At 43.7% G+C, this 25,247-nt stretch overlaps 1 protein-coding gene across 2 annotated transcripts; it reads left to right on the forward strand.

The window, feature by feature from the left end:
• Nucleotides 1-3,470: 3,470 nt before the first annotated feature.
• LOC121531694 (troponin I, fast skeletal muscle-like) lies at nucleotides 3,471-15,601 on the forward strand. Of its 2 annotated transcripts, none has more exons than XM_041837068.2 (7): nucleotides 3,471-3,574; nucleotides 11,891-11,923; nucleotides 12,065-12,101; nucleotides 13,402-13,530; nucleotides 14,251-14,340; nucleotides 14,460-14,636; nucleotides 15,326-15,601. In XM_041837068.2, the coding sequence occupies exons 2-7, from the start codon at nucleotides 11,916-11,918 to the stop codon at nucleotides 15,419-15,421; spliced, it is 537 nt and encodes a 178-aa protein (XP_041693002.1). In that variant the 5' UTR covers nucleotides 3,471-3,574; nucleotides 11,891-11,915; the 3' UTR covers nucleotides 15,422-15,601. The 2 variants fall into 2 exon arrangements, with proteins under 2 accessions (XP_041693002.1, XP_041693003.1); XM_041837069.2 differs by having other exon boundaries at nucleotides 3,534-3,608.
• The last annotated feature ends 9,646 nt before the right edge of the window (nucleotides 15,602-25,247 follow it).

A 25,247-nucleotide genomic window follows, 5' to 3' on the forward strand; every position in this document is an offset into this window, starting at 1 on the left:
AAAACTGACCCATGCAGGACTCTACATCAGTGTGCTGTGTGTGTGTGTATGATACCGTTTGCGTCTGCCTGCAGATGGAGCAGGCCCACATTGCAGGAGCAGCCAGCAGCACAGGCTCTCTGGAGAGGGCCTCATTGTCTTGTGCCTCTGGTTCCACCACGGCCTCCAGCTCTGGCCCCTTGGAGAACCTCACCAAGAGCAAGTTCTCTAGCCGCTTGTCCCTCTTCTCCCCTCCCTGGAACAGCATCTCAGAGTCCAACTCCAACCCCCACTCCCACTCTGGCTCCAAGAAGCTGCGTAACTACAGCATTAGGGCGGTCACAGGTCTGGCCGGGGTAGGGGTGGGGTCTGGGGGCAGGGTGGGTCCACCAGACACGCAGGACACGCCCAAACAGAACGTCCCGGAACACTTTCAGTACTCTGAGCCCGTCATCTCCAAAGTGACGGACTACATCTTTGTGGGCAACCTGAACACGGCATACAATGGGCGCACAACATCGACAGTATCATCGACATGAGCAGCCTGCCGGGGGACCCCGGCCCCAGCCTCAGCCTTATCCCCTGCACCTGCTCCCAGGGCGCCCGCCACAGCTGGTCCCGCCTCAAGGTGGACATCTGCGACGTGCCGGACGCGCTGGGCAAGGGCAGCTCGCCCTGAAGCAATGCTGCTTCGAGGACATCAACGAGTGCATCGAGGCGTCCACGGAAAAAAGGAAACGTGCTGGTTCACTGCCGTGACGGGTACTCCCTGGCTCCAACCTGTATCATCCAGTACCTCATGGTGAAACAGAATATGCGTCTGATCACGGCCTATGAGCTGCTGAGGGCCAAGTATCCCGTCAACATCAGGGAGTGTCACCAGAATGTGCTGGTGAGCCTGGAGAGAGCTCTGCGTCCTGGAATCAAAGTGGACCCGAGTGCTTCAAGCATGCCATCTCAAGGAAAGTGGCCTGGACTTGACCGGACTCCCTCCCCCTCCTCTCCACTCTAATTGTGGCATTCAATGGATTTTTTTCTATGGATTTTTTTTTTAAAGGCAGCATTACTTTCTGTCATAGTCAACTGGATATATTGATGTTGCCACTTACTTGCAAAACATGCAAGTTGATATTTTTTGCCCACTTATAACCCTGTGAATTTATAACTTGATGATGTTTCTCCTGAAGAGGGAAGATATGAAATCTTTTACTGTATACAGGTGCTAAATATGGAAATAAAATTGTTATAGACCGTGAGTCAGGCGCAGGAGGGTAAATCACAGAATACAGAGTTTATTCCGTAGGAAACAGTTACGCTGGATAGTGTCAACAAAATACAGGCACACAGGGAACAATAGCCCCGGAAATACAAGGTACGGGTAGCTCAACTGAGTTACCAGAATTTTGAACCCTAGGGCTTCCTAACCCTGACCCCATCACAGTATTATTAGCCTTATCCCAAACACTCAGGGCTAACACAGCCTCTGCTGTGGCCTGTCTGTCACCAGCCTCCACTATTTCTATAACCGGCACGACTTCACCTCTCCCTTTCTTCATTCCACCACCCCGGGGTCCTCCCCTACTGGTGCTCACTGGTGCTACATTTCCCTCGCGGTTTGCCTCTCCTCTCCTCCTTCCCTCCCATCTCCCTCATTCCCTGATTGCATGCTGAGGCTGCTGTCTTCACTAACTCATCTGTCCAACCCATTAGTGATGTGACGTCTGCAAAGAGCCCTTTTTACATACAATTAGGCATTTGATATCATTACAACCCAACGTCCAAAGAAATAAGTCAAGTTATAGCGAAGTCTAGAACTGAACGGTACATGAGGTCACCAATCCCATATTTCTACTCATTGATTAATGAGTCACTTTAAGACCGCAGGACATTATTGATTAAATTTTTTTTACTCTTATTTTTTATTTTATTATTCTTATCCATTATTATTTTCGTATGCACATTGAATTCAGTTTGTATTGACAGCTATATGAGTGTAATAATATATATATTTTTAAACAACCCTTTGCCCATTGCAACACAGTGTTGGATTCAATGTAGTCTGGCTGTCTGAAAGAAACAGCTCCTAAGCTAACATCATACACTTTATCAAATCATACCATACTGTATGTGGCACTACTTTCTTTTGTTTGGGATGAACACTTTTTTTCTCAGTGCTGTTCTCCGTTTAGGATGAACACTGCTCAGCGCCACCGCAACCTGGTAAGTTCTGGAAGAAAAGCCCAAGCATGATGTTGTTCGATACTGAACAAAAATATAAATGCAACATGCAACAATTTCAAAGAGTTACAGTTCATAGAAGAAAATCTGTCAATTGAAATAAATTCATTAGGCCCTAATCTATTGATTTAACATGACTGGGCAGGGGCACAGCCATGGGTGGACCTGGGAGGGCATACTGTAGGCCCACCCACTGGGGAGCCAGGCCCAGCTAATCAGAATGAGTTTGTCCCCCACAAAAGGGCTTTATTACAGACAGAAATACTCCTCAGCACCCCTCAGCACATTAAATTCATTGGTGACAGCTCTGTTGGACATTCCTGCAGTCAGTATGCCAATTGCAGGCTCCCTCAAAACTTGAGACATCTGTGATATTGTGTTGTGTGACAAAACTGCACAATTTAGAGCAGTCTTTTATTGTCCCCAGCACAAGGTGCACCTGTGTAGTGATCATGCTTCTTGATATGTCACACCTGTCAGGTGGATGGATTATTTTGGCAAAGGAGAAATGTTCACTAACAGGGATGTAAACAAATTTGTGCACAACATTTGAGAGAAATAAGCTTTTTGTGCATAATGGGGGATTTCTGGGATCTTTTATTTCAGCTCATGAAACATGGAACCAAACCTTTACATGTTGCGTTTATATTTTTGTTCAGTATATATTGCATCACCATTAACTACTCACTGTTTCTCTACAGTAGCTTGCACTGTAGGCCACACTGTTGTTAGTTCTTGTTAATTAAAAGTATATGGTCACTTGATTAACAGCTTCCTGAATAGTCTCCTTCACTGTGCAGACAAAACAAATTCCCTGGGACCTTTTATCATGCCACACTTACACCTGCCGTCCCCTTAACGTTCATCACCCTCCTTTCCCTCTTTTCTTCTCCCTGCTTAAACTGGTGGTGGTACACGTCCATATCACACTGCCACTTCTTTGTTGACATGTTTTTCTAAATCTCCCTATCAAACACACTAGCAACTCTAACCCAGTCTCTCAATTCTTCATCTAACTGGCAGTAGTAAAGCAAGATACCCACAACGAATCAAAAAGGAAGTATCAGACCACCACCTTCTACTGTACTAAATAAGGCTGTTGTTTAAAGGAAAGTGTGAAGAAGGGGGTAAGGTATAGTATTTCAGGTTCTCGCTTGCCAGCCTATTGGTCTGTGGATGAATTTACTTCCATAAACAGAAAGATTGGATTTCCTTGGCCATTGGGGAATGCAATATATACCATCTTATAATTCCATCTGCTGCTGCAGCCACTAGCCAGTCTCACCCATAGCCAGTCTCACCCACTAGCCAGTCTCTGCCTAAATCTGTCGCTCTCCTCTTCCTACTCAGCTCTTAGGTGAGAACTGCTCTTCTTTCAGCCTGCTCTACTGGTGAATTGCTTGGATTTATTGATTCCATCGTTTTTTGTTTCCTAGTTTTCAAATCCGTTTGTGCTGGTTTATGTTAGGATTATATTTGGGGTTTTGGACTTAATGCAGCTTTGTTTGGACCTGGAGGTTTTTGTGGTGTTGCTTTCTAGAATTTTGTCGGAGTGGTTGTTTCAAGCAGATGTATTGCCCAAATGTTGATGATTACAGTATGTTTTTATGGAAGTACCATGCAAACATTTGTGAAGGAGATATCCAGCACTTTCTACATTATAGTAAGTTGTGTCTCAGTTGTTCTAGACCTAGATATTGTTTATGGGGGCCGTTTGACATTGCTGATATCAACACCATGTCGATTTCTGAGGTAAAGAGGTAAACAGGACACCTTTAACTGATGGATTGCAGTGTGATACCCCCAGTGTTTATCTTGGTGTCAACACAAACTATTTTGATGTAACTAATACTTTAAAGATGATGGCTCGGCTGGAGTATCTCAAACTTGAGGATGGTTATGGTGGTGGTGATGGGAAGGCATGTACCGTGGTAAAGCAGCTACCACAGGTTGATGAATTGGGTTTGCATAATAAAGGAGATCATAGAGAATTATACCACGTTATCACAGAGGTGACATCAGTTATCACTTTTGTCCTGCCATTGTAATGTGATACAATGATTGTCAGGGTTTCTAAACATGTCTTTGTGTGCTGAAAGTAGTCAGTGTATTTTTATATCAATGTTTAATCAAGTGTGAAGTTAACTTCAAGCATTCAAGGCTGCATGTTGATAGTCCAAGGTTTTATGTATCTGTAATGATACAAACACTCGTCACATAAATATTTTTTATCATATCTGTTGATACTTTTTAATATGCAATACCCTCAAGTAATGTCTTTCAAAAGATTTGTACATATCGAAAGTACAACAAGAAGTGTTCCCTTTTGGTCAGGAGACCGCAGATCTACATTTTATGTCTATTGTTGAGGAATTAGATATGTTTTTCACTGATAATAATGTCACTGAAGATGACCATGTTTGAAAGCTGTTTCCTTTTCAAATTTCCCCAGCTGATAAGCCTCTTTGATTTTTACTGAGGATAGTCAATGTCCAGGGCACCATCTGCCAAAGAAGAAGAGTCAAAGCCTCATCTAATCCTTTACGAAAGCACTGGGATTAACAAATTCACAATACATGTTTATAGGAGATTTAGGTTTAGCAGATTTATCCAGGGTCTTTTGTTGTGGTATTTGACATCAGTTCTGACCATAGGTGTTTAAACACCAACTCAAAGTAGTTATGTTAAGTCTTGAAGCACTGGAGTGGTCTCATTGTTCTGTTGCCTGCAGGGGAGCCCTTATTTCAGGTGGTGTGTAACGTCTCTGCCATCCCAGGGATGTTCTAGAGGGTAAGGTGGGCATCAACAGAGGTGGTATCAGGTTGTTGATAATCTCCCAGCCTTCCATTACGGAGCTTCTCAAGGATAACAGCTGGCCCTCATATCTTTAGCCTAATTTAGACCCTGCTGCTTTTTTCCAGGGCCAAATGGCCCTCACTTGTGTTGGTAGGCTATAGTGTTTCCCCTCAGTGGAACAATTATGCCAGAATGCACTGTATAGAGACATTCCAAGGTGACTCAACTCGGCATGACTTCTGCACGACCCTCCTTAAGAGATTGCGGAAGAGATTAATCTGTTTAGGTTAGGTGAACACAGTCATGTCTAGTTATTTTTGGTATGTGGTCTCCTCCCACGTTCCATCAACAATAATCTGAACGGGAATTGAAAATACAAACAATTAGATAGTTCTAACTCTCATTAGAACATGTAAAAAGTTAAGCTCTTTAGCTATTGTAGTTATGTCACATACATTGACATAATATTGAACTATATTCTTGTTTTTGCCACTGTAAAACAAAACCAGGCAGTTTATAACAAAAAGTTGCCAAGTAAATCTAAAACTAATTCATGATACAGACAAGATTTGAAATGTCCCACTTTCAAGTACAAAAATTAGAAATATTTCTGCAGTGTTGGAAAATCTCTTATTGAAACAACAGGTAATTTCTCATTGGCAAGTAATTGTCCTAAATTAGTTCGAAATGTATGTGAAACAATTAGTGGTGGGCACCAATATCGATAATTCAATATAATTTCGATATCGATATGAGAAAGGCATATCGTGATATATCGGTTTATCCTTGCTATTAACCTACAATTTATGTACATGACTGTTCCTGTAGGCACAATACTCTCTCACAGACCTTCTCACAGGCTATCAACTTGCTTGCTGATGGGCTTCTCATTGCATTCAAACTGGTTAGGTTGGTTAAGGCCTCCAAACCATTTACACCTGGCCCAATGGGCAATCAACAAGCAGTTGACTGGACTTCACAAAGCCTTTGAAGTGAACAGAAAATTAACACCGTTGCGATGATGCAGTGACATTCAGTGAGATTGGTGGTCGGGTAAGCACTGGCTATTATCAAAAACAGACTTACTCACAAATTTTGAAGTCTAAGTTCACCATACAACAGATGGCTCCAACAAGCAGTGGCATAGGCTATTAACCGAAATTGACAAACAATTTTCACCAAATGTACTGTAAATACCAATGTAACTAAGGTACACAAGAGATAACCTCCGATGGCGGCATATTTGAGTTTCATACAACAAAATGACACACTGCTCAACACAGTTCAGCCATAGACCGATGTAGCATCCAGCTGCAACTGATAGGTGGTACTGAAATACCAATATATGGACACATTTCATCCAAATAATTCAACGCAAACTCCATAGCCTTTCACCATGGATATACTGTACATTTCTTCCAATGATCATGGCTATTCATTTTACATTTTTAACATTTAAGTCATTTAGCAGACATTCTTATCCAGAGCGACTTACAAATTGGTGCATTCAACTTAGGATAGCCAGTGGGACAACCACATCTTGATCACAATAAGTACATTTCTTTAAACAAGTCAGTGCTAGCAGGTGAAATAAGTCAGGTGTTATTTTAGACAAAAGACAGTGGTAGTAAAGGGGGGGGGGGGTAGAAGGATTACTATTATACTATTCCAGGTATTCCTTAAAGAGGTAGGGTTTCAAGTGTCTCCGGAAGGTGGTCAGTGACTCCGCTGTCCTGGCGTCGTGGGGGAGCTTGTTCCACCATTGGGGTGCCAGAGCAGCGAATAGCTTTGACTGGGCTGAGCGGGAACTGTGCTTCCGTAGAGGTAGGGGGGCTAGCAGGCTAGAGGTGGATGAACGTAGTGCCCTCTTTGGGTGTAGGGTCTGATCAGAGCCTAAAGGTAAGGAGGTGCCTTTCCCCTCAAAGCTCCGTAGGCAAGCACCATGGTTTTGTAGTAGATGCGAGCTTCAACTGGAAGCCATTGAAGTGTGCGGGGAGCGGGGTGACGTGAGAGAACTTGGGAAGGTTGAACACCTGTGGTCTTCTGTAGCTCAATTGGTAGAGCATGGCGCTTGTAACGCCAGGGTAGTGGGTTCAATCCCCGGGACCACCCATACGTAAAAATGTATGCACACATGACTGTAAGTCGCTTTGGATAAAAGCGTCTGCTAAATGGCATATTATTATTATTAATAACACCAGACGGGCTGCAGCGTTCTGGATAAGTTGCAGGGGTTTAATGGCACAGGCAGGGAGCCCAGCCAACAGCGAGTTGCAGTGATCCAGACGGAAGATGACAAGTGCTTGGATTAGGACCTGTGCCACTTTCTGTGTAAGTTAGGGTCGTACTCTGCGAATGTTGCAGAGCATGAACCTGCAGGATCGGGTCACCGCTTTGATGTTAGCAGAGAACGACAGGGTGTTGTCCAGGGTCACGCCAAGGTTCTTTGCACTCTGGGACGAGGACACAATGGAGTTGTCAACCGTGATGGCAAGATCATGGAGCGGGCAGTCCTTCCCCGGGAGAAAGAGCAGCTCCGTCTTGCCGAGGTTCAGCTTGAGGTGGTGATCCAACATCCACACTGATATGTCTGCCAGACATGCAGAGATACGATTCACCACCTGGTTATCAGAAGGGGGAAAGGAGAAAATTAATTGTGTGTCATCTGCGTAGCAATGATAAGAGAGAAAATGTGAGGATATGACAGAGCCAAGTGACTTGGTGTATAGAGAGAATAGGAGAGGGCCTAGAACTGAGCCCTGGGGGACAACAGTGGTGAGAGCACGTGGTGTGGAGACAGATTCTCGCCACGCCACCTAGTAGGAGCGACCTGTCAGGTAGCACACAATCCAAGAGTGAGCAGCGCCGGAGATGCCCAACTCGGAGAGGGTGGAGAGGAGGGTCTGATGGTTCACAGTATCAAAGGCAGCAGATAGGTCTTGAAGGATAAGAGCAGAGGAGAGAGAGTTAGCTTTGGCAGTGCGGAGAGCCTCCGTGACACAGAGAAGGGCGGTCTCAGTTGAATGACCAGTCTTAAAACCTGACTGGTTAGGATCAAGAAGGTAATTCTGAGAGAGATAGCAGGAGAGTTGGCTAGAGACGGCATGCTCAAGAGTTTTGGAGAGAAAAAAAATAAGGGATACTGGTCTATAGTTGTTGACATCGGAGGGATCGAGTGTAGGTTTTTTGAGGAGGGGTGCAACTCTCGCCCTCTTGAAGACAGAAGGGACATAGCCAGCGGTCAAAGATGAGTTGATGAGTGAGGTGAGGTAAGGTAGAAGGTCTCCGGAAATGGTCTGGAGAAGAGAGGAGGGGATAGGGTCAAGCGGGCAGGTTGTTGGGCGGCCGGCCGTCACAAGTCACAAGAGAGAGGGGAGAAAGAAGTCAAAGCATAGGGTAGGGCAGTGTGAGCAGGACCAGCGGTGTCATTTGACTTAATAAATGAGGATCGGATGTCGTCAACCTTCTTTTCAAAATGGTTGAAGAAGTCATCCAGAGAGAGGGAGGAGGGAGGGGGAGGAGGAGGAGGATTCAGCAGGGAGGAGAAGGTGGCAAAGAGCTTCCTAGGGTTAGAGGCAGAGGCTTGAAATTTAGAGTGGTAGAAAGTGGCTTTAGCAGCAGAAACAGAGGAAGAAAAAGTAGAGAGGAGGGAGTGAAAAGATGACAGGTCTACAGGGAGTCTAGTTTTCCTCCATTTCCGCTCTGCTGCCCGGAGCCCTGTTCTGTGAGCTCGCAATGAGTCGTCAAGCCACGGAGCAGGAGGGGAGGACCGAGCCGGCCGGGAGGATAGGGGACAAAGAGAGTCAAAAGATGCAGAAAGGGAGGAGAGGAGGGTCGAGGAGACAGAATCAGGAGACCGGAGGGAGAAGGATTTAGCAGAGGGAAGAGATGATAGGATGGAAGAGGAGAGAGTAGCGGGAGAGAGAGAGCGAAGGTTGCGATGGCAGATTACATTATCTGACTAGGGGCAGAGTGAGTAGTGTTGGAAGAGAGCGAGAGAGAAAAGGATACAAAGTAGTGGTCAGAGACTTGGAGGGGAGTTGCAGTGAGATTAGTAGAAGAACAGCATCTAGTAAAGATGAGGTCAAGCGTATTGCCTGCCTTGTGAGTAGGGGGGGACGGTGAGAGGGTGAGGTCAAAAGAGGAAAGGAGTGGAAAGAAGGAGGCAGAAAGAAATGAGTCGAAGGCAGACGTCGGCAGGTTAAAATCACCCAGAACTGTGAGGGGTGAGCCATCCTCAGGAAAGGAACTTATCAAGGCGTCAAGCTCATTGATGAACTCTCCAAGGGAACCTGGAGGGCGATAAATGACAAGGACGTTAAGCTTGAATGGGCTAGTGACTGTGACAGCATGGAATTCAGATGAGGAGATAGACAGATGGGTCAGGGGGAAAAGAGAGAATGTCCACTTGGGAGAGATGAGGATTCTTGTGCCACCGCCACACTGACCAGATACTCTCGGGGTATGCGAGAACACATGATCAGACGAGGAAAGAGCAGTAGGAGTAGCAGTGTTTTCTGTGGCAATCCATGTTTCCGTCAGCGCCAAGAAGTCGAGAGACTGGAGGGTAGCATAGGCTGAGATTAACTCTGCCTTGTTGGCCGCAGAACGGCAGTTCCAGAGGCTGCCGGAGACCTGGAACTCCACGTAGGTCGTGCGCGCAGGGACCACCAGATTAGAGTGGTAGCAGCCACGCGGTGTGAAGCATTTGAATGGCCTGTGCAGAGAGGAGAGAACAGGGATAGACAGACACATAGTTGACAGGCTACAGAAAAGGCTACAATAATGCAAAAGAGATCGGAATGAAATTAACTAAACAACTGGGGAAGCGAGAGAGCGGGGCCTCCCTCGACTAACTCCCGCAGAACAACTTGGCAGAACTGTTTTTGTTTCAGGGACAGTCTTCGTTTTGGGGACAGCTGCCGCAGACAGCTGCCACTGAACAAAGAGGTTGTGCTAATAACACTAAACTAATTGCCTAGCACAAGTGTAGCCACTCCCCCTCTCATTGAGTTGTAATCTGCAGAGAACAAAAGAAGTGGCTGGACCTGTGTCCAGTGTGAATGGGTAGCAATCACTTCTTAAGCAGACTGGGTAGCTTACTAACTATGACAGACAGACAGACAGAACCAACACAGTTTACAAGTTAAAACAATTCTACTTACAGAATCAAGCAGGATCCTCCCAAAAACTATTAGACTATCCATGTCACTAGTGTGAAGTAGAGTAGCTGGCTAGCTAATCAGATAAATGGCTTTAAGATCACATACATTAGAAATATAACACAACATCAAGGATACATATACAGTGCCTTCAGAAAATATTCAGACCCCTTCACTTTTTCCACATTTTGTTGTGTTACAGCCTGAATTTAAAATGTTTTGGCCTACACACAATACCCCATAATGTCAAACTGGAATTATGTTTTTTGACATTTTACAAATTAATTAAAAGCTGAAGTGTCTTGAGTCAATAAGTATTTCATTTTCCTTTTCAATACATTTTCAAACATTTCTAAAAGCATGTTATCACTTTGTCATTATGGGGTATTGTGTGTAGATGGGTGAGAATTAAAAAAATATAATATAATAAAATGCCATTTAGCAGACGCTTTTATCCAAAGTGACTTACAGTCATGTGCGCATAAATTTTTACATATGGGTGGTCCCGGGGATTGAACCCACTACCCTGGCGTTACAAGCGCCAAGCTCTACCAATTGAGCTACAGAGGACCACCCATATGTAAAAAATATAATCCATTTTGAATTCAGATTGTAATTAGTCAAGGGGTATGAATACTTTCTGAATGCACTGTAGTTATAGCAAGTTTCAACTAAGTAGTGAAGCAAAAATGTTTATATTCAAATGAAACAAACCAATGCATGGCACAGCCAGCTAGCTAACAAGCTAGCTACACTAGCTAGCTGGCTGCTAACGTAGCTTGAAAACAACAATCAAAACAAGTAATCCATAGTAGCTATAACACTCGCATACATATTTACAACTAAATAGCAAACACGACATATCACTTTAATTAGCAAGATACCTTTTCAGCAGGTCAGTTTTGAATCCCTTAGCTAGCTAGCTAGCATGCTCTCTCCACTTTGTGAATGCAAATATGAGATTCACTCTCGACACTGACACAAAGTCATTCCCATTCCTTACTTCCACAAAGTAAAAGTAAATGTCCAAGATGTGTAAAAATCTGGGTAACAAGTATTAATTGGTAATGACATTTCAGACAAGTGGACAGTCCAGTACTCACTCTGTTCGCCTGCCAACAGCTAGCAGTGAGGGAGATGGTGTCATAATGGTTGCCTCTGGACAGCTTAGGGCAATACCCACACAACATGTTTAGGCAAGATGCATGCACAAAATATGAAATCGGCTCGAATGAAGCTACTTCAAGCTAGGCAAAGCAGTGACGCCTATTCTGACCCTGTCTATTAACAGTGACTGGAGTCAGATAAGGTCACTCGCGTCAAGGATTGTAATGGCTTTGAATGGATGGATAGAATTTCATAAATTCCCTAGTGCCTTTCCTGAGGTTTTGATGCAGTTTTCGACAATTTTGAGATTTCGAGCATAAAATCACCAGAATAATTGAGAAAAAACATTAGATAGCAAAAAAGAATGACAATTTGTAATATAATTTAATATAATTGTAGTTTTAAAAATATATTTGGGCTTTTCATAACAGCTTTTTAGATATTAGATTATCACAGGGTACGCCCTGCCTACCCTGACTGCATGTCACTGAAGTAATGTTATTTATATAACTGATATGATATCGTTTCCAAAACTGCAACTTATATCAATATAGATTTTCCATATCGGTGCCCATCACTAAAAGTAATTGACCTCTCTTTTTTCACAGGTTGCGAAATTAAAGAAACGCCAAGATGTCTGAGTGAGTAACTTAGAACAAACATTGATTATGATCAAACATTTATTATGACGTAATAAATAAGAATGACCTAGTCCAAGTCAAAATTAAATCGGTTTTCCTTTAACTTAAAAAAAAATCTAACAATACATTATATCTCCACAGGAAAAAGATGTCTTCGAGTCGGAGGCATTACCTGAAGGTAAACATTTTCAAATATCTGAAATATCTTTTTTTCTTATTTATTTTACTAGCAACCATGGCAAGATCTTCTTTGAGTTGGGGGTGCATTTACGTATAGTGGCATACAGTTGAGCAGAGGCGTTTTTCGGATTTCCACACATTTCATGCAATTCTACGTCATTTACATGATAGAAGACATTAGCAGAATATTTTTTAATACCACACAAATGACCGAAATGAGTGGCTACTCTGACCGTGACAAACTGAGACCAATAAAAACGACCTGGTCTTGAATTAAAACAATAGCCCAGGCCAATGAAGAAACACTAGGCTACTAAATAAACTTTCCAGTGGCACTGGTGAAGCCTAGGCTACTCACCGGTGATGGTTGATGTGCTCATGAGAATAGTCTATGTCAAGATAAGCTACTTTGAAAAACAGTTAGCTCAGAATCACTCAAAAGTAGTTTAGATTTGTTTTTTCTTCTACAGTAAGATTAGTCTTCTCTTTTCAGCAGTAGGCATTTGCTTTCCAAACTGTATGTTTTTCTCGCAATTGTAGTTTGACATTTGCAAAAGGCAAACTGACAGGGGCAACCAACCATAGAAATATAATCCATAGATGGCAGTTACCATTCAAGTCAGAACTGGCAACCATTGCTAGCATACCTATGAGTTTAACTGTCAAATTGCCAGGGTTAGAGGTTCCAAAACCCTTCTACGGATTATTTGTCTATGGCCACAACGCAACAAGCTGTTCTATATTAGGCGCATGCTGCCTAAATTGCGGCCTTCCCGACTGTAAATGCTTGTGATAAAACTTAATCCACAGCTATTTTTAGAAGCTTTTGATCCTCTGTGGCTAAATTATGCTCACTGGTGTAGTATTTTTAATTATTTTATTAATGTCTGTTCAGACAGGAGTATTCTAAATGTTTAAAAAAAATTGTTTATATAATTTTGCCCAAATTATTTCATTTAATCAGGGGGTGCTGCAGCACCTCCAGCACCCCTACTTCCTTCGGCTATGTCAGCAACCATAAATACAAGGGGCTACAGGAGAACACAGCTTAGTTGGTAGAGCATGGCGCTTGCAATGCCAGGGTTGTGGGTTCGATTCCCACAGGGGGCCATTGTGAAAAATGTATGCACTCACTAACTGTAAGTCGCTCTAGATAAGAGCGTCTGCTAAATGACTAAAAATGTAAGTATATAAATCTTAAGTTTTACATGAAAGCCTGTTTACAAAAAAGCCTACTTGATTCTGGTAGGGATGGGCATTTTATAATTGTAACCTGCATACTTTTCATTGTCTCCCAGAGCTTGATGCTCTCCATTGCTAAAGGCTTACTGGAAGAAGAGGCAAAGGAGAATGAGCAGGAGAGAATAAGATGGATGGAGGAGAACTGCCCTCCCCTGTCCCTACCAGGGGGTACTCAACAGTTAATGGTATACCAATCAAAGTATTACTTTGGGAGGGGGGTTGGGGGGGGCTTTAATGTTCCTCAAGCAAGGGGGGTGGCCGATGCCATCACATCAGACAAACTCCTTGAATGCCCTACTCATTGAAGTTTGCAGTTGTGTAAAAAATTATACTTGGGATATTGTTTTTCAACAGGAAAAGTTCAAAAATAGCTGGAGTGTGTCTTTAATGTGTTATTTCACTCCACAATCAAAGTTTGGTCTAACCCTGAATCAATTGCTTTTGGGTTGTTGTTGTTTTTTTGTTTTTTTAATGTTCCTCAAGCAAGGGGGGTGGCCGATGCCATCACATCAGACAAACTCCTTGAATGCCCTACTCATTGAAGTTTGCAGTTGTGTAAAAAATTATACTTGGGATATTGTTTTTCAACAGGAAAAGTTCAAAAATAGCTGGAGTGTGTCTTTAATGTGTTATTTCACTCCACAATCAAAGTTTGGTCTAACCCTGAATCAATTGCTTTTGGGTTGTTGTTGTTTTTTTGTTTTTTTTGGGGGGTGGGGGGAGATGTGCCTTTGTATAAAGATGATTACAACATTTGTTGCTCTATTCAAACGTGTTGAATAACGTTTTCACCATTATTATTACTGTTATTAATAATAAGAATAATATTAGTAGTTGTATTAGTATAATCATTATGGTGATGATGCTGATTACTATTATTAATGTCTGATATTTGTTTATATCAGGAGTTCTTGAAAGAGTTGCACCATAAGATTGACGTGATAGATGAGGAGAGATATGACCTGGAGAGCAAAGTGAACAAATCCGCTAAGGAGGTATATTGAATTCACTTTTCCTCACACCTCCTAAAACTTGGAATCCATTCCATGAGTAACTATGTGGTGCCAGTTGGACAGTTGGATCAGTGTTGTTGTTCTCTTCTTCCATTGACCAGATTGAAGATTTGAACATTAAAGTTATTGACTTGAAGGGCAAGTTCAAGAAGCCAACTTTGAGGAAAGTGCGTATGTCTGCTGATGCTATGCTCCAGGCTCTGCTGGGCTCCAAGCATAAGGTGTCCATGGATCTGAGAGCCAACCTGAAACAAGTAAAGAAGGAGGTGAAAGAAGAGGTGTGTCCCAACGACTAACTTTGTTCCGTTGCGCTTATTCTTAGTCACTGATCATTTGGACAAATCACAATTTCGGAAGCGCTCGCATCTTTCGAATTTCGGAAGGGGGGACATTTGGCCCATAGACTTGCCCAAAACTGTCTGAGAGTTTCCGTTTAGAGGGGTGGAGACTTCACAATATCTAACACATCTCCCCCAGAACTCAATCGAGCATCTGACGCAATTACACAAGATTGTAGTTCTGGGTGTCCGAGATGACCCATTGGGAGAGTTTGTTATTGCCAAACCTGAGGCCTTGTTATTTTGTTATATTGTAAGAGGTTGGTCATACTGAAATTAGTTCATAGATAAGCTCAGCAGAGGGTACTTAATGTATAAGGCCGATTTATTTTATGTAGAGTTGCCCCAAATCACTGATACATGGTCAGATATATTTTCATGCTCCTAAGTAGGATTGGGAGAAGGTCAAGAGTAATCTACAGTCGATCTGTGGTTAGGGCCAACTTCTACTGCAAGCCTTAAAATTGGCCATAGAACTGCTGCCAAACAACTGTTCTGCTGGAACGATCATGTAATATGACAAACAAGCTGCCATGTTATTTGCATTCAGCACTCTATTATCTCAAGGTTTCTTGGACACCATTTAGTACATTCTAAACTCTGAACCTTTGACTGTGTTGCTATTGCAGGAAAAGGAACTGCGTAACGTTGGAGACTGGCGTCAGAACATTGAAGACAAGTCTGGCATGGATGGCAGGAAGAAGATGTTTGAGTCCGAGGGTTAAATTAGTCCATGCCATTTCCCTGTATAGATCCCGATAAGCAACACAGAGCTTAGAGTTTGTCAAATGTATCACCATGGTATCATTTGAACCAGTGTATGTTTCTGTAAAACAAAAGGATAATTACTTTTTTTTTTTTGTGGAACAGAAACTAATGAATAAATGCTTTTCAGATTGCCACAATTTCTTGTCCCTGTGTGATCAGGTCTATGTTTTGTTAATGACTTGTCTATGTCTTGTCTACACTCCACAAAATGCTGGGTTAAAAACAACACAATTTGGATTATTTGGTAACCCAGCGCTGGGTAAATATAGAACAGAACACATGCTGGGTTATTTTGATCCAGCCAGTTGGGTTGCGTGAATAACCCAACATGTTGGGTTGCTAGGATTTCCCTAACATGGGTTAATTTAACCATTAGTTGGGTATTATTTACTTCCATGCTGGGTTGACCTAGCAACTGGGACTTTTTCATATTAATCCTTAGGTTATTTTCAGGAGGCGTGGCTTATTAGTGGCATGGCTTTCAGATCTTATTGGCCACCCGTGAGAGTAAATGCAATTCTTGTTCATCATGTTAAGTTTACATACTGCACCTAACATTTTTAATTTTTTTTGTGTGCATTTGACACATTCTTCTGTAATATTAAAATAGTTTATAATAAGGTATACCACCTTTTTGCATTTGAACATTCAAAACTTTCCAACTTGGTTTGAAGTACTAAAAGAACAAAACAAGATACTTGAGACAAGGGGCATTTCAATATAACCTTCTCTAATTATTTTTGGACTTACAATCAACACTGTACAGTGGAGGGATTATAAATCCAGGGCTTAAAAACAAAGGTGTCATTGTATGCTGATGATTCATGTTTTCTTTTTAATCCACAACTTGAATCCCTCCACAGCCTCATAGAGGATCTAGATACATTTTCTAACCTCTCTGGATTACAACCAAATTATGGTAAATGTACTATATTACGAATTGGATCACTAAAAATGTTTACATTACCATGTAGTTGATCAATACAATGGTCTGATGGTAATGTGGATATACCCGGAATACATATCCCAAATGAAATAAAAGATCTCACTCCAAAAAAATGTAATAGAAAATTAGCAAAAATAGATAAGATCTAGCTACCAGGGAAAGGTAAATACCTGTCTATTTGTGGAAAAATCACCCTGATTAACACTTTAGTATTATCCCAGTTTACCTATTAGCATTTTAGCAGACGCTCTTATTCAGAGCGACTTACAGTTAGGGTTTTTTTTATTTTATTTTTTTATACTGGCCCCCCATGGGAATCAAACCCACAACCCTGGCGTTGCAAACACCATGCTCTATCAACTGAGCTACATCTCTGCCGGCCATTCCCTCCCCTACCCTGGACGACGCTGTGCCAATTGTGCACCATCCATGAGTCTCCCGGTCGCGGCCGGCTGCGACAGAGCCTGGATTCGAACCAGGATCTCTAGTGGCACAGTTAGCACTGCGATGCAGTGCCTTAGACCACTGCGCCATTCAGGAGCTTGTGTTCTTGCCTACGCCTAGCGAACAGTTTTTTAAATTATATGAGAAAAACATATTCAATTTTATTGTGAACGGAAAGCCAGACAAAATTAAACGGGCCTATTTATATAATGAATATGAATTCGGAGGACAGAAATTATTAAATATTAAAGCATTAGACCTACAGTTGAAGTCAGAAGTTTACATACACCTTAGCCAAATACATTTAAACTCAGTTTTTCACAATTCCTGAAATTTAATCCTAGTAAAAATTCCCTATTTTACGTCAGTTAGGATCACCACTTTATTTTAAGAATGTGAAAGGTCAGAATAATAGTAGAGAGAATGATTTATTTCAATTTTTATTTATTTAATCACATTCCCAGTGGGTCAGAAGTTTACATACACTCAGTTAGTATTTGGTAGCATTGCCTTTAAATTGTTTAACTTGGGTCAAACGTTTCGGGAAGCCTTCCACAAGCTTCCCACAATAAGTTGGGTGAATTTTGGCCCATTCCTCCTGACAGAGCTGGTGTAACTGAGTCAGGTTTGTAGGCCTCCTTGCTCGCACACGCTTTTTCAGTTCTGCCCACACATTTTCTATAGGATTGAGGTCAGGGCTTTGTGATGGCCACTCCAATACCTTGACTTTGTTGTCCTTAAGCCATTTTGCCACACTTTGGAAGTATGCTTGGGGTCATTGTCCATTTGGAAGACCCATTTGTGACCAAGCTTTAACTTCCTGACTGATGTCTTGAGATGTTGCTTCAATATATCCACATCATTTTCCTTCCTCATGATGCCATTTATTTTGTGAAGTGCACCAGTCCCTCCTGCAGCAAAGCACCCCCACAGCATGATGCTGCCACCCCCGTGCTTCACGGTTGAGATGGTGTTCTTCAGCTTCCAAGGTCCCCCTTTTTCCTCCAAACATAACGATGGTCATTATGGCCAAACAGTTATATTTTTGTTTTATCAGACCAGAGGACATTTCTCCAAAAAGTACGATCTTTGTCCCCATGTGCAGTTGCAAACCGTAGTCTGCTTTTTTTATGGCAGTTTTGGAGCAGTGGCTTCTTCCTTGCTGAGCGGCCTTTCAGGTTGTGTCGATATAGGACTCGTTTACTGTGGATATAGATACTTTTGTACCTGTTTCCTCCAGCATCTTCACAAGGTCCTTTGCTGTTGTTCTGTGATTGATTTGCACTTTTCGCACCAAAGTACATTCATCTCTAGGAGACAGAACGCGTCTCCTTCCTGACGGTATGATGGCTGCGTGGTCCCATGGTGTTTATACTTGCGTACTATTGTTTGTACAGATGAACGTAGTACATTCGGGCGTTTAGAAATTGCTCCCAAGGATGAACCAGATTTGTGGAGGTCTACAATTGTTTTTCTGAGGTCTAGGCTGATTTCTTTAGATTTTCCCATGAAGTCAAGCGAAGAGGCACTGAGTTTGAAGGTAGGCCTTGAAATACATCCACAGGTACACCTCCAATTGACTCAAATGATGTCAATTAGCCTATCAGAAGCTTCTAAAGCCTTTACATCATTTTCTGGCATTTTCCAAGCTGTTTAAAGACACAGTCAACTTAGTGTATGTAAACTTCTGACCCACTGGAATTGCGATACAGTGAATTACAAGTTAAATAATCTGTCTGTAAACAATTGTTGGAAAAATTACTTGTGTCATGCACAAAGTAGATGTCCTAACCGACTTGCCAAAACTAAAGTTTGTTAACAAGAAATGTGTGGAGTGGTTGAAAAACAAGTTTTAATGACTCCAACCTAAGTGTATGTAAACTTCCGACTTCAACTGTATCACTAAAAGCTTCAGTCATACAAAGTTATACATATATCCATACTGGTTCTCTAGCAAACTAGTAAGATTGTCTCACCCCTTGTTGAAGAATGGCCTTTTCCCCTTTATTCAGATTACAACCTCTCACTTTCCGTTATTTGAAAAGGAAATAATCACCCAAATATCACTATTTCTAAAACAAGCCATAGAAAGTTGGTTGCAATTTCAATTTCATCCTCCAGAAACGACTGAACAAATAATGCAACAAATATTGTGTTTAAACTCAAGTATACTATTTGATTTAAAAAAACATTAAGAAAAAAAAGAAAAAAAAAGAAAAGGTATAATCTTCGTAAATGATATCATAGGTAGGACTGGTGGAGTTATGTCAGCTAACAAAAAAATATGGAAATGTCTGCGCTACCCAAAATTACAACCAAATAATTGCAGCATTACCACAAACATGGAAGAGGAAAGTGGAAGGGGGAAAAAGTAAGGAACTTGTCTGTCGGCTCTGCATTAAAGAACATAATTGGTTAAAGAAAATTGTGATAAATAATAAAGTATACCAGTTTCATTTAAGGACGAATGTATAAAATAGATTGCAAAATAGATGGGAAGACATTTTTGACGTACCGATTCCATGGCATAGTGTTTATGAACTGATATGCAAAACGACGCTGGATTCAAAACGTATAATTTTTCTATTTAAATTAATATACAAAATTCTTGCTACCAATAGAATGTTATTTATATGGGGGATACAATCTTCCCAGCACTGCAGATTTTGCTGCGAAGAGACAGAATCATTAGATCATTTGTTTTGGTACTGTCCATTTGTCACGACTTTCTCCGAAGCTGTCTTCCCTCGTTTTTCGAGCAGGCTTCGGTGTTCATCGTCAACGGCCTTCTAGCCACTGCCGCATTACATCTCATCATTCCATTTGTTTTGTCAAATCAAATCAAATCAAATCACATTTTATTGGTCACATGCGCCGAATACAACAGGTGCAGACATTACAGTGAAATGCTTATTTACAGCCCTTAACCAACAGTGCATTTATTTTAAACAAAAAAAGTAAGAATAAAACAACAACAAAAAAAGTGTTGAGAAAAAAAGAGCAGAAGTAAAATAAAGTGACAGTAGGGAGGCTATATATACAGGGGGGTACCGTTGCAGAGTCAATGTGCGGGGGCACCAGCTAGTTGAGGTAGTTGAGGTAATATGTACATGTGGGTAGAGTTAAAGTGACTATGCATAAATACTTAACAGAGTAGCAGCAGCGTAAAAAGGATGGGGTGGGGGGCAGTGCAAATAGTCCGGGTAGCCATGATTAGCTGTTCAGGAGTCTTATGGCTTGGGGGTAGAAGCTGTTGAGAAGTCTTTTGGACCTAGACTTGGCACTCCGGTACCGCTTGCCGTGCGGTAGCAGAGAGAACAGTCTATGACTAGGGTGGCTGGAGTCTTTGACAATTTTGAGGGCCTTCCTCTGACACCGCCTGGTATAGAGGTCCTGGATGGCAGGAAGCTTTGCCCCAGTGATGTACTGGGCCGTACGCACTACCCTCTGTAGTGCCTTGCGGTCGGAGGCCAAGCAGTTGCCATACCAGGCGGTGATGCAACCAGTCAGGATGCTCTCGATGGTGCAGCTGTAGAATTTTTTGAGGATCTGAGGACTTTTGAGGATCATATTACACACACCTGGTTCATACCCCCTCATTAGTACGTGTATAAGTGTTCCCTCTGCCCCCTTGTCCTTGTGGGTGATTGTTTAATGTTAGGAGACCGTCTGATCTACTGGGTGTATTTTGTATTTCCGGGGTATGTTTTCCCCTTGTGCCTGTTTTGTTCCAGTGCGCCTGTTTTGCGCGCTGGACTGTTTGACACTATCCTGCGTAACTCTGTATTCTGTGATTTACCGTCCTGTGCCTGACTCCTTCAAATCACCCATCACAGAATCACCCACCCGCTATGGAGTCAGCGGGAGAGGAGCGCATGCCTGGAGTCGTGGCATGGGTCCAGGAGCATTCGACGATGCTAGCCAGCTTGGGAGAAGCGATGGATGGGGTTCTCCAGGTCGTCCAACGCCTGGAGAGTAGAGGAGCTGATCTATTGAGATCAGCTGGGCGACCGGATCCAGCCACCCACACCCCAGCACCCAGAGGGATCCATATATCCCGACCAAGGGATTTCGACGGGACAGCTGCTCTCTGCCAGGGATTCCTCCTCCAACTGGAGGTCTATTGTTGCAGCATCAGCCCGGCCCCATCGGAGCGGGAGAAGGTGTCTGCCATTGTCTCCTGCCTCTCGGGGAAAGCCCTGGAGTGGGCCAATGCGGTCTGGAGTGAAGGAGGAGCCGCGTTGGACAACTATGGGGAGTTCGCTCACCTCTTTCGGGCTGTCTATTATCACCCGGCCGAGGGTCGAGAGGCGGGCGAGCGGCTGGTCCACCTGAGGCAGGGGACGAGGACTGCACAGGACTTCGCCCTGGAGTTCCGGACTCTAGCAGCTGGATCCGGGTGGAACGAGCGGGCCCTTATCGACCACTTCCGGTGCCATCTGCAGGAGGACGTCCAAAGGGAGCTAGCCTGCCGGGACACCATGTTGTCCGTTACTCAACTGGTGGACATGGCCATCCGCTTGGACAACCTGCTGGCGGCCAGAGGACGTCCTGGAGGGGGTCTGCCGGTTCCAACCCCGCCCGACTCGGATCATGAGCTGATGGAGCTGCGTGGAGCGGTGATCAGAGAGAACGGAGGACGACAGCGCCAGTGTCACTCTGGTGGCACGAGAGGACATATCACCGCACGATGTCGTCAGTGTTCTTTTGGGTCTGGAGGCGGCAGGCAGGGCACTATTGCGTCACCCCAGGTATTGAACACCCACACTCGTTCAAAGCCCTCTGCTGCGCACTGTCCCCTATCCATCCACTTTCCTGATTACATTGTAGTTCCCCAGTGTAAGGCGCTAGTCAAATCAAATCAAATCAAATCAAATTGCATTTGCCACATGCGCCGAATACAACAGGTGTAGACATTACAGTGAAATGCTTACTTACAAGCCCTTAACCAACAATGCATTTTTTTATTTTTTTAAGAATAAAAGCAAATAACTAAAGAGCAGCAGTAAAATAACAGTAGGGAGGCTATATACAGGGGGGTACCGGTGCAGAGTCAATGTGCGGGGGCACCGGCTAGTCGAGATAATTGAGGTAATATGTACATGTGGGTAGAGTTAAAGTGTCTATGCATAAATAATAGTAGCATAAGAGTAAGAGTAGCAGCAGCGTAAAAGAGGGGTATTGGGTGGGGGTGGGGGGGCAGTGCAAATAGTCCAGGTAGCCATGATTAGCTGTTCAAGAGTCTTATGGCTTGGGGGTAGAAGCTGTTGAGAAGCCTTTTGGACCTAGACTTGGCGCTCCGGTACCGCTTGCCGTGCGGTATTAGAGAGAACAGTCTATAACTAGGGTGGCTGGAGTCTTTGACAATTTTGAGGGCCTTCCTCTGACACCGCCTGGTATAGAGGTCCTGGATGGCAGGAAGCTTGGCCCCAGTGATGTACTGGGCCGTACGCACTACCCTCTGTAGTGCCTTGCGATCGGAGGCCGAGCAGTTGCCATACCAGGCGGTGATGCAACCAGTCAGGATGCTCTCGATGGTGCAGCTGTAGAACTTTTTGAGGATCTGAGGACCCATGCCAAATCTTTTCAGTCTCCTGAGGGGGAATAGGCTTTGTCGTGCCCTCTTCACGACTGTCTTGGTGTGTTTGGACCATGATAGTTTGTTGGTGATGTGGACACCAAGGAACTTGAAGCTCTCAACCTGTTCCACTCTAGCACGTCGATGAGAATGAGGGCGTGCTCAGTCCTCTTTTTTTCCCTGTAGTCCACAATCATCTCCTTTGTCTTGATCACGTTGAGGGAGAGGTTGTTATCCTGGCACCACACGGCCAGGTCTCTGACCTCCTCCCTACAGGCTGTCTCATCATTGTCGGTGATCAGGCCTACCACAGTTGTGTCGTCAGCAAACTTAATGATGGTGTTGGAGTCGTGTCTGGCCATGAAGTCATGGGCGAACAGGGAGTACAGGAGGGGACTGAGCACGCACCCCTGAGGGGCCCCCGTGTTGAGGATCAGCGTGGCAGATGTGTTGTTACCTACCCTTACCACCTGGGGGGGGCTGTCAGGAAGTCCAGGATCCAGTTGCAGAGGGATGTGTTTAGTCCCAGGATCCTTAGCTTAGTGATGAGCTTTGAGGGCATTATGGTGTTGAACGCTGAGCTGTAGTCAATTAATAGCATTCTCACGTAGGTGTTCCTCTTGTCCAGGTGGGAAAGGGTGCAATAGAGATTGCATCATCTGTGGATCTTTTGGGACGGTATGCGAATTGGAGTGGGTCTAGGGTTTCTGGGATAATGGTGTTGATGTGAGCCATGCTCAGCCTTTCAAAGCACTTCATGGCTACAGATGTGAGTGCTACGGGTTGGTAGTCATTTAGACAGGTTATCTTAGTGTCCTTGGGCACAGGGACTATGGTGGTCTGCTTGAAACATGTTGATATTACAGACTCAGTCGGGACATGTTGAAAATGTCAGTGAAGACACTTGCCAGTTGGTCAGCACATGCTCGGAGTACACGTCCTGGTAATCCGTCTGGCCCTGCGGCTTTTTGAATGTTGACCTGCTTAAAAGTCTTACTCACATTGGCTACGGAGAGCGTGATCACATAGTCATCCGGAACAGCTGGTGCTCTCATGCATGATTCAGTGTTGCTTGCCTCGAAGTGAGCATAGAAGTGATTTAGCTCGTCTGGTAGGCTTGTGTCATTGGGCAGCTCGTGGCTCTGCTTCCCTTTGTAGTCTGTAATAGTTTTCAAGCCCTGCCACATCCGACGAGCGTCAGAGCCGGTGTAGTACGATTCAATCATAGTCCGGTATTGACTCTTTGCCTATTTGATGGTTCGTCGGAGGGCATAGCGGGATTTCTTATAAGCGTCTAGGTTAGAGTCCCACTCCTTGAAAGCGGCAGCTCTACCCTTTAGCTCAGTGCGGATGTTTCCTGTAATCCATGGCTTCTGGTTGTGGTATGTACAGTGGGGAGAACAAGTATTTGATACACTGCCGATTTTGCAGGTTTTCCTACTTACAAAGCATGTAGAGGTCTGTACCTATTTTTATCATAGGTACACTTCAACTGTGAGAGACGGAATCTAAAACAAAAATCCAGAAAATCACATCGTATGATTTTTAAGTAATTAATTTGCATTTTATTGCATGACATAAGTATTTGATCACCTACCAACCAGTAAGAATTCCGGCTCTCACAGACCTGTTAGTTTTTCTTCAAGAAGTCCTCATTTTCTCCACTCATTACCTGTATTAACTGCACCTGTTTGAACTTGTTACCTGTATAATAGACACCTGTCCACACACTCAATCAAACAGACTCCAACCTCTCAACAATGGCCAAGACCAGAGAGCTGTGTAAGGCCATAAGGGATAAAATTGTAGACCTGCACAAGGCTGGGATGGGCTACAGGACAATAGGCAAGCAGCTTGGTGAGAAGGCAACAACTGTTGGCGCAATTATTAGAAAATGGAAGAAGTTCAAGATGACGGTCAATCACCATTGGTCTGGGGCTCCATGCAAGATCTCACCTCGTGGGGCATAAATGATCATGAGGAAGGTGAGGGATCAGCCCATAACTACACGGCAGGACCTGGTAAATGACCTGAAGAGAGCTGGGACCACAGTCTCAAAGAAAACCATTAGTAACACACTACGCCGTCATGGATTAAAATCCTGCAGCGCACGCAAGGTCCCCCTGTTCAAGCCAGCGCATGTCCAGGCCCGTCTGAAGTTTGCCAATGACCATCTGGATGATCCAGAGGAAGAATGGGAGAATGTCATGTGGTCTGATGAGACAAAAATATAGCTTTTTGGTCTAAAGCTCCACTCGCCGTGTTTGGAGGAAGAAGAAGGATGAGTACAACCCCAAGAACACCATCGCAACCGTGAAGCATGGAGGTGGAAACATCATTCGTTGGGGATGCTTTTCTGCAAAGGGGACAGGACGACTGCACCGTATTGAGGGGAGGATGGATGGGGCCATGTATCGAGATCTTGGCCAACAACCTCCTTCCCTCAGTAAGAGCATTGAAGATGGGTCGTGGCTGGGTCTTCCAGCATGACAACGACCCGAAACACACAGCCAGGGCAACTAAGGAGTGGCTCCGTAAGAAGCATCTCAAGGTCCTGTAGTGGCCTAGCCAGTCTCCAGACCTGAACCCAATAGAACATCTTTGGAGGGAGCTGAAAGTCCGTATTGCCCAGCGACAGCCCCGAAACCTGAAGGATCTGGAGAAGGTCTGTATGGAGGAGTGGGCCAAAATCCCTGCTGCAGTGTGTGCAAACCAGGTCAAGACCTACAGGAAACGTATGATCTCTGTAAATGCAAACAAAGGTTTCTGTACCAAATATTAAGTTCTGCTTTTCTGATGTATCAAATAATTTTGT

This window comes from Coregonus clupeaformis, chromosome 19 (assembly GCF_020615455.1).
Source record: "Coregonus clupeaformis isolate EN_2021a chromosome 19, ASM2061545v1, whole genome shotgun sequence".
Taxonomy (NCBI): Eukaryota; Metazoa; Chordata; class Actinopteri; order Salmoniformes; family Salmonidae; genus Coregonus; species Coregonus clupeaformis.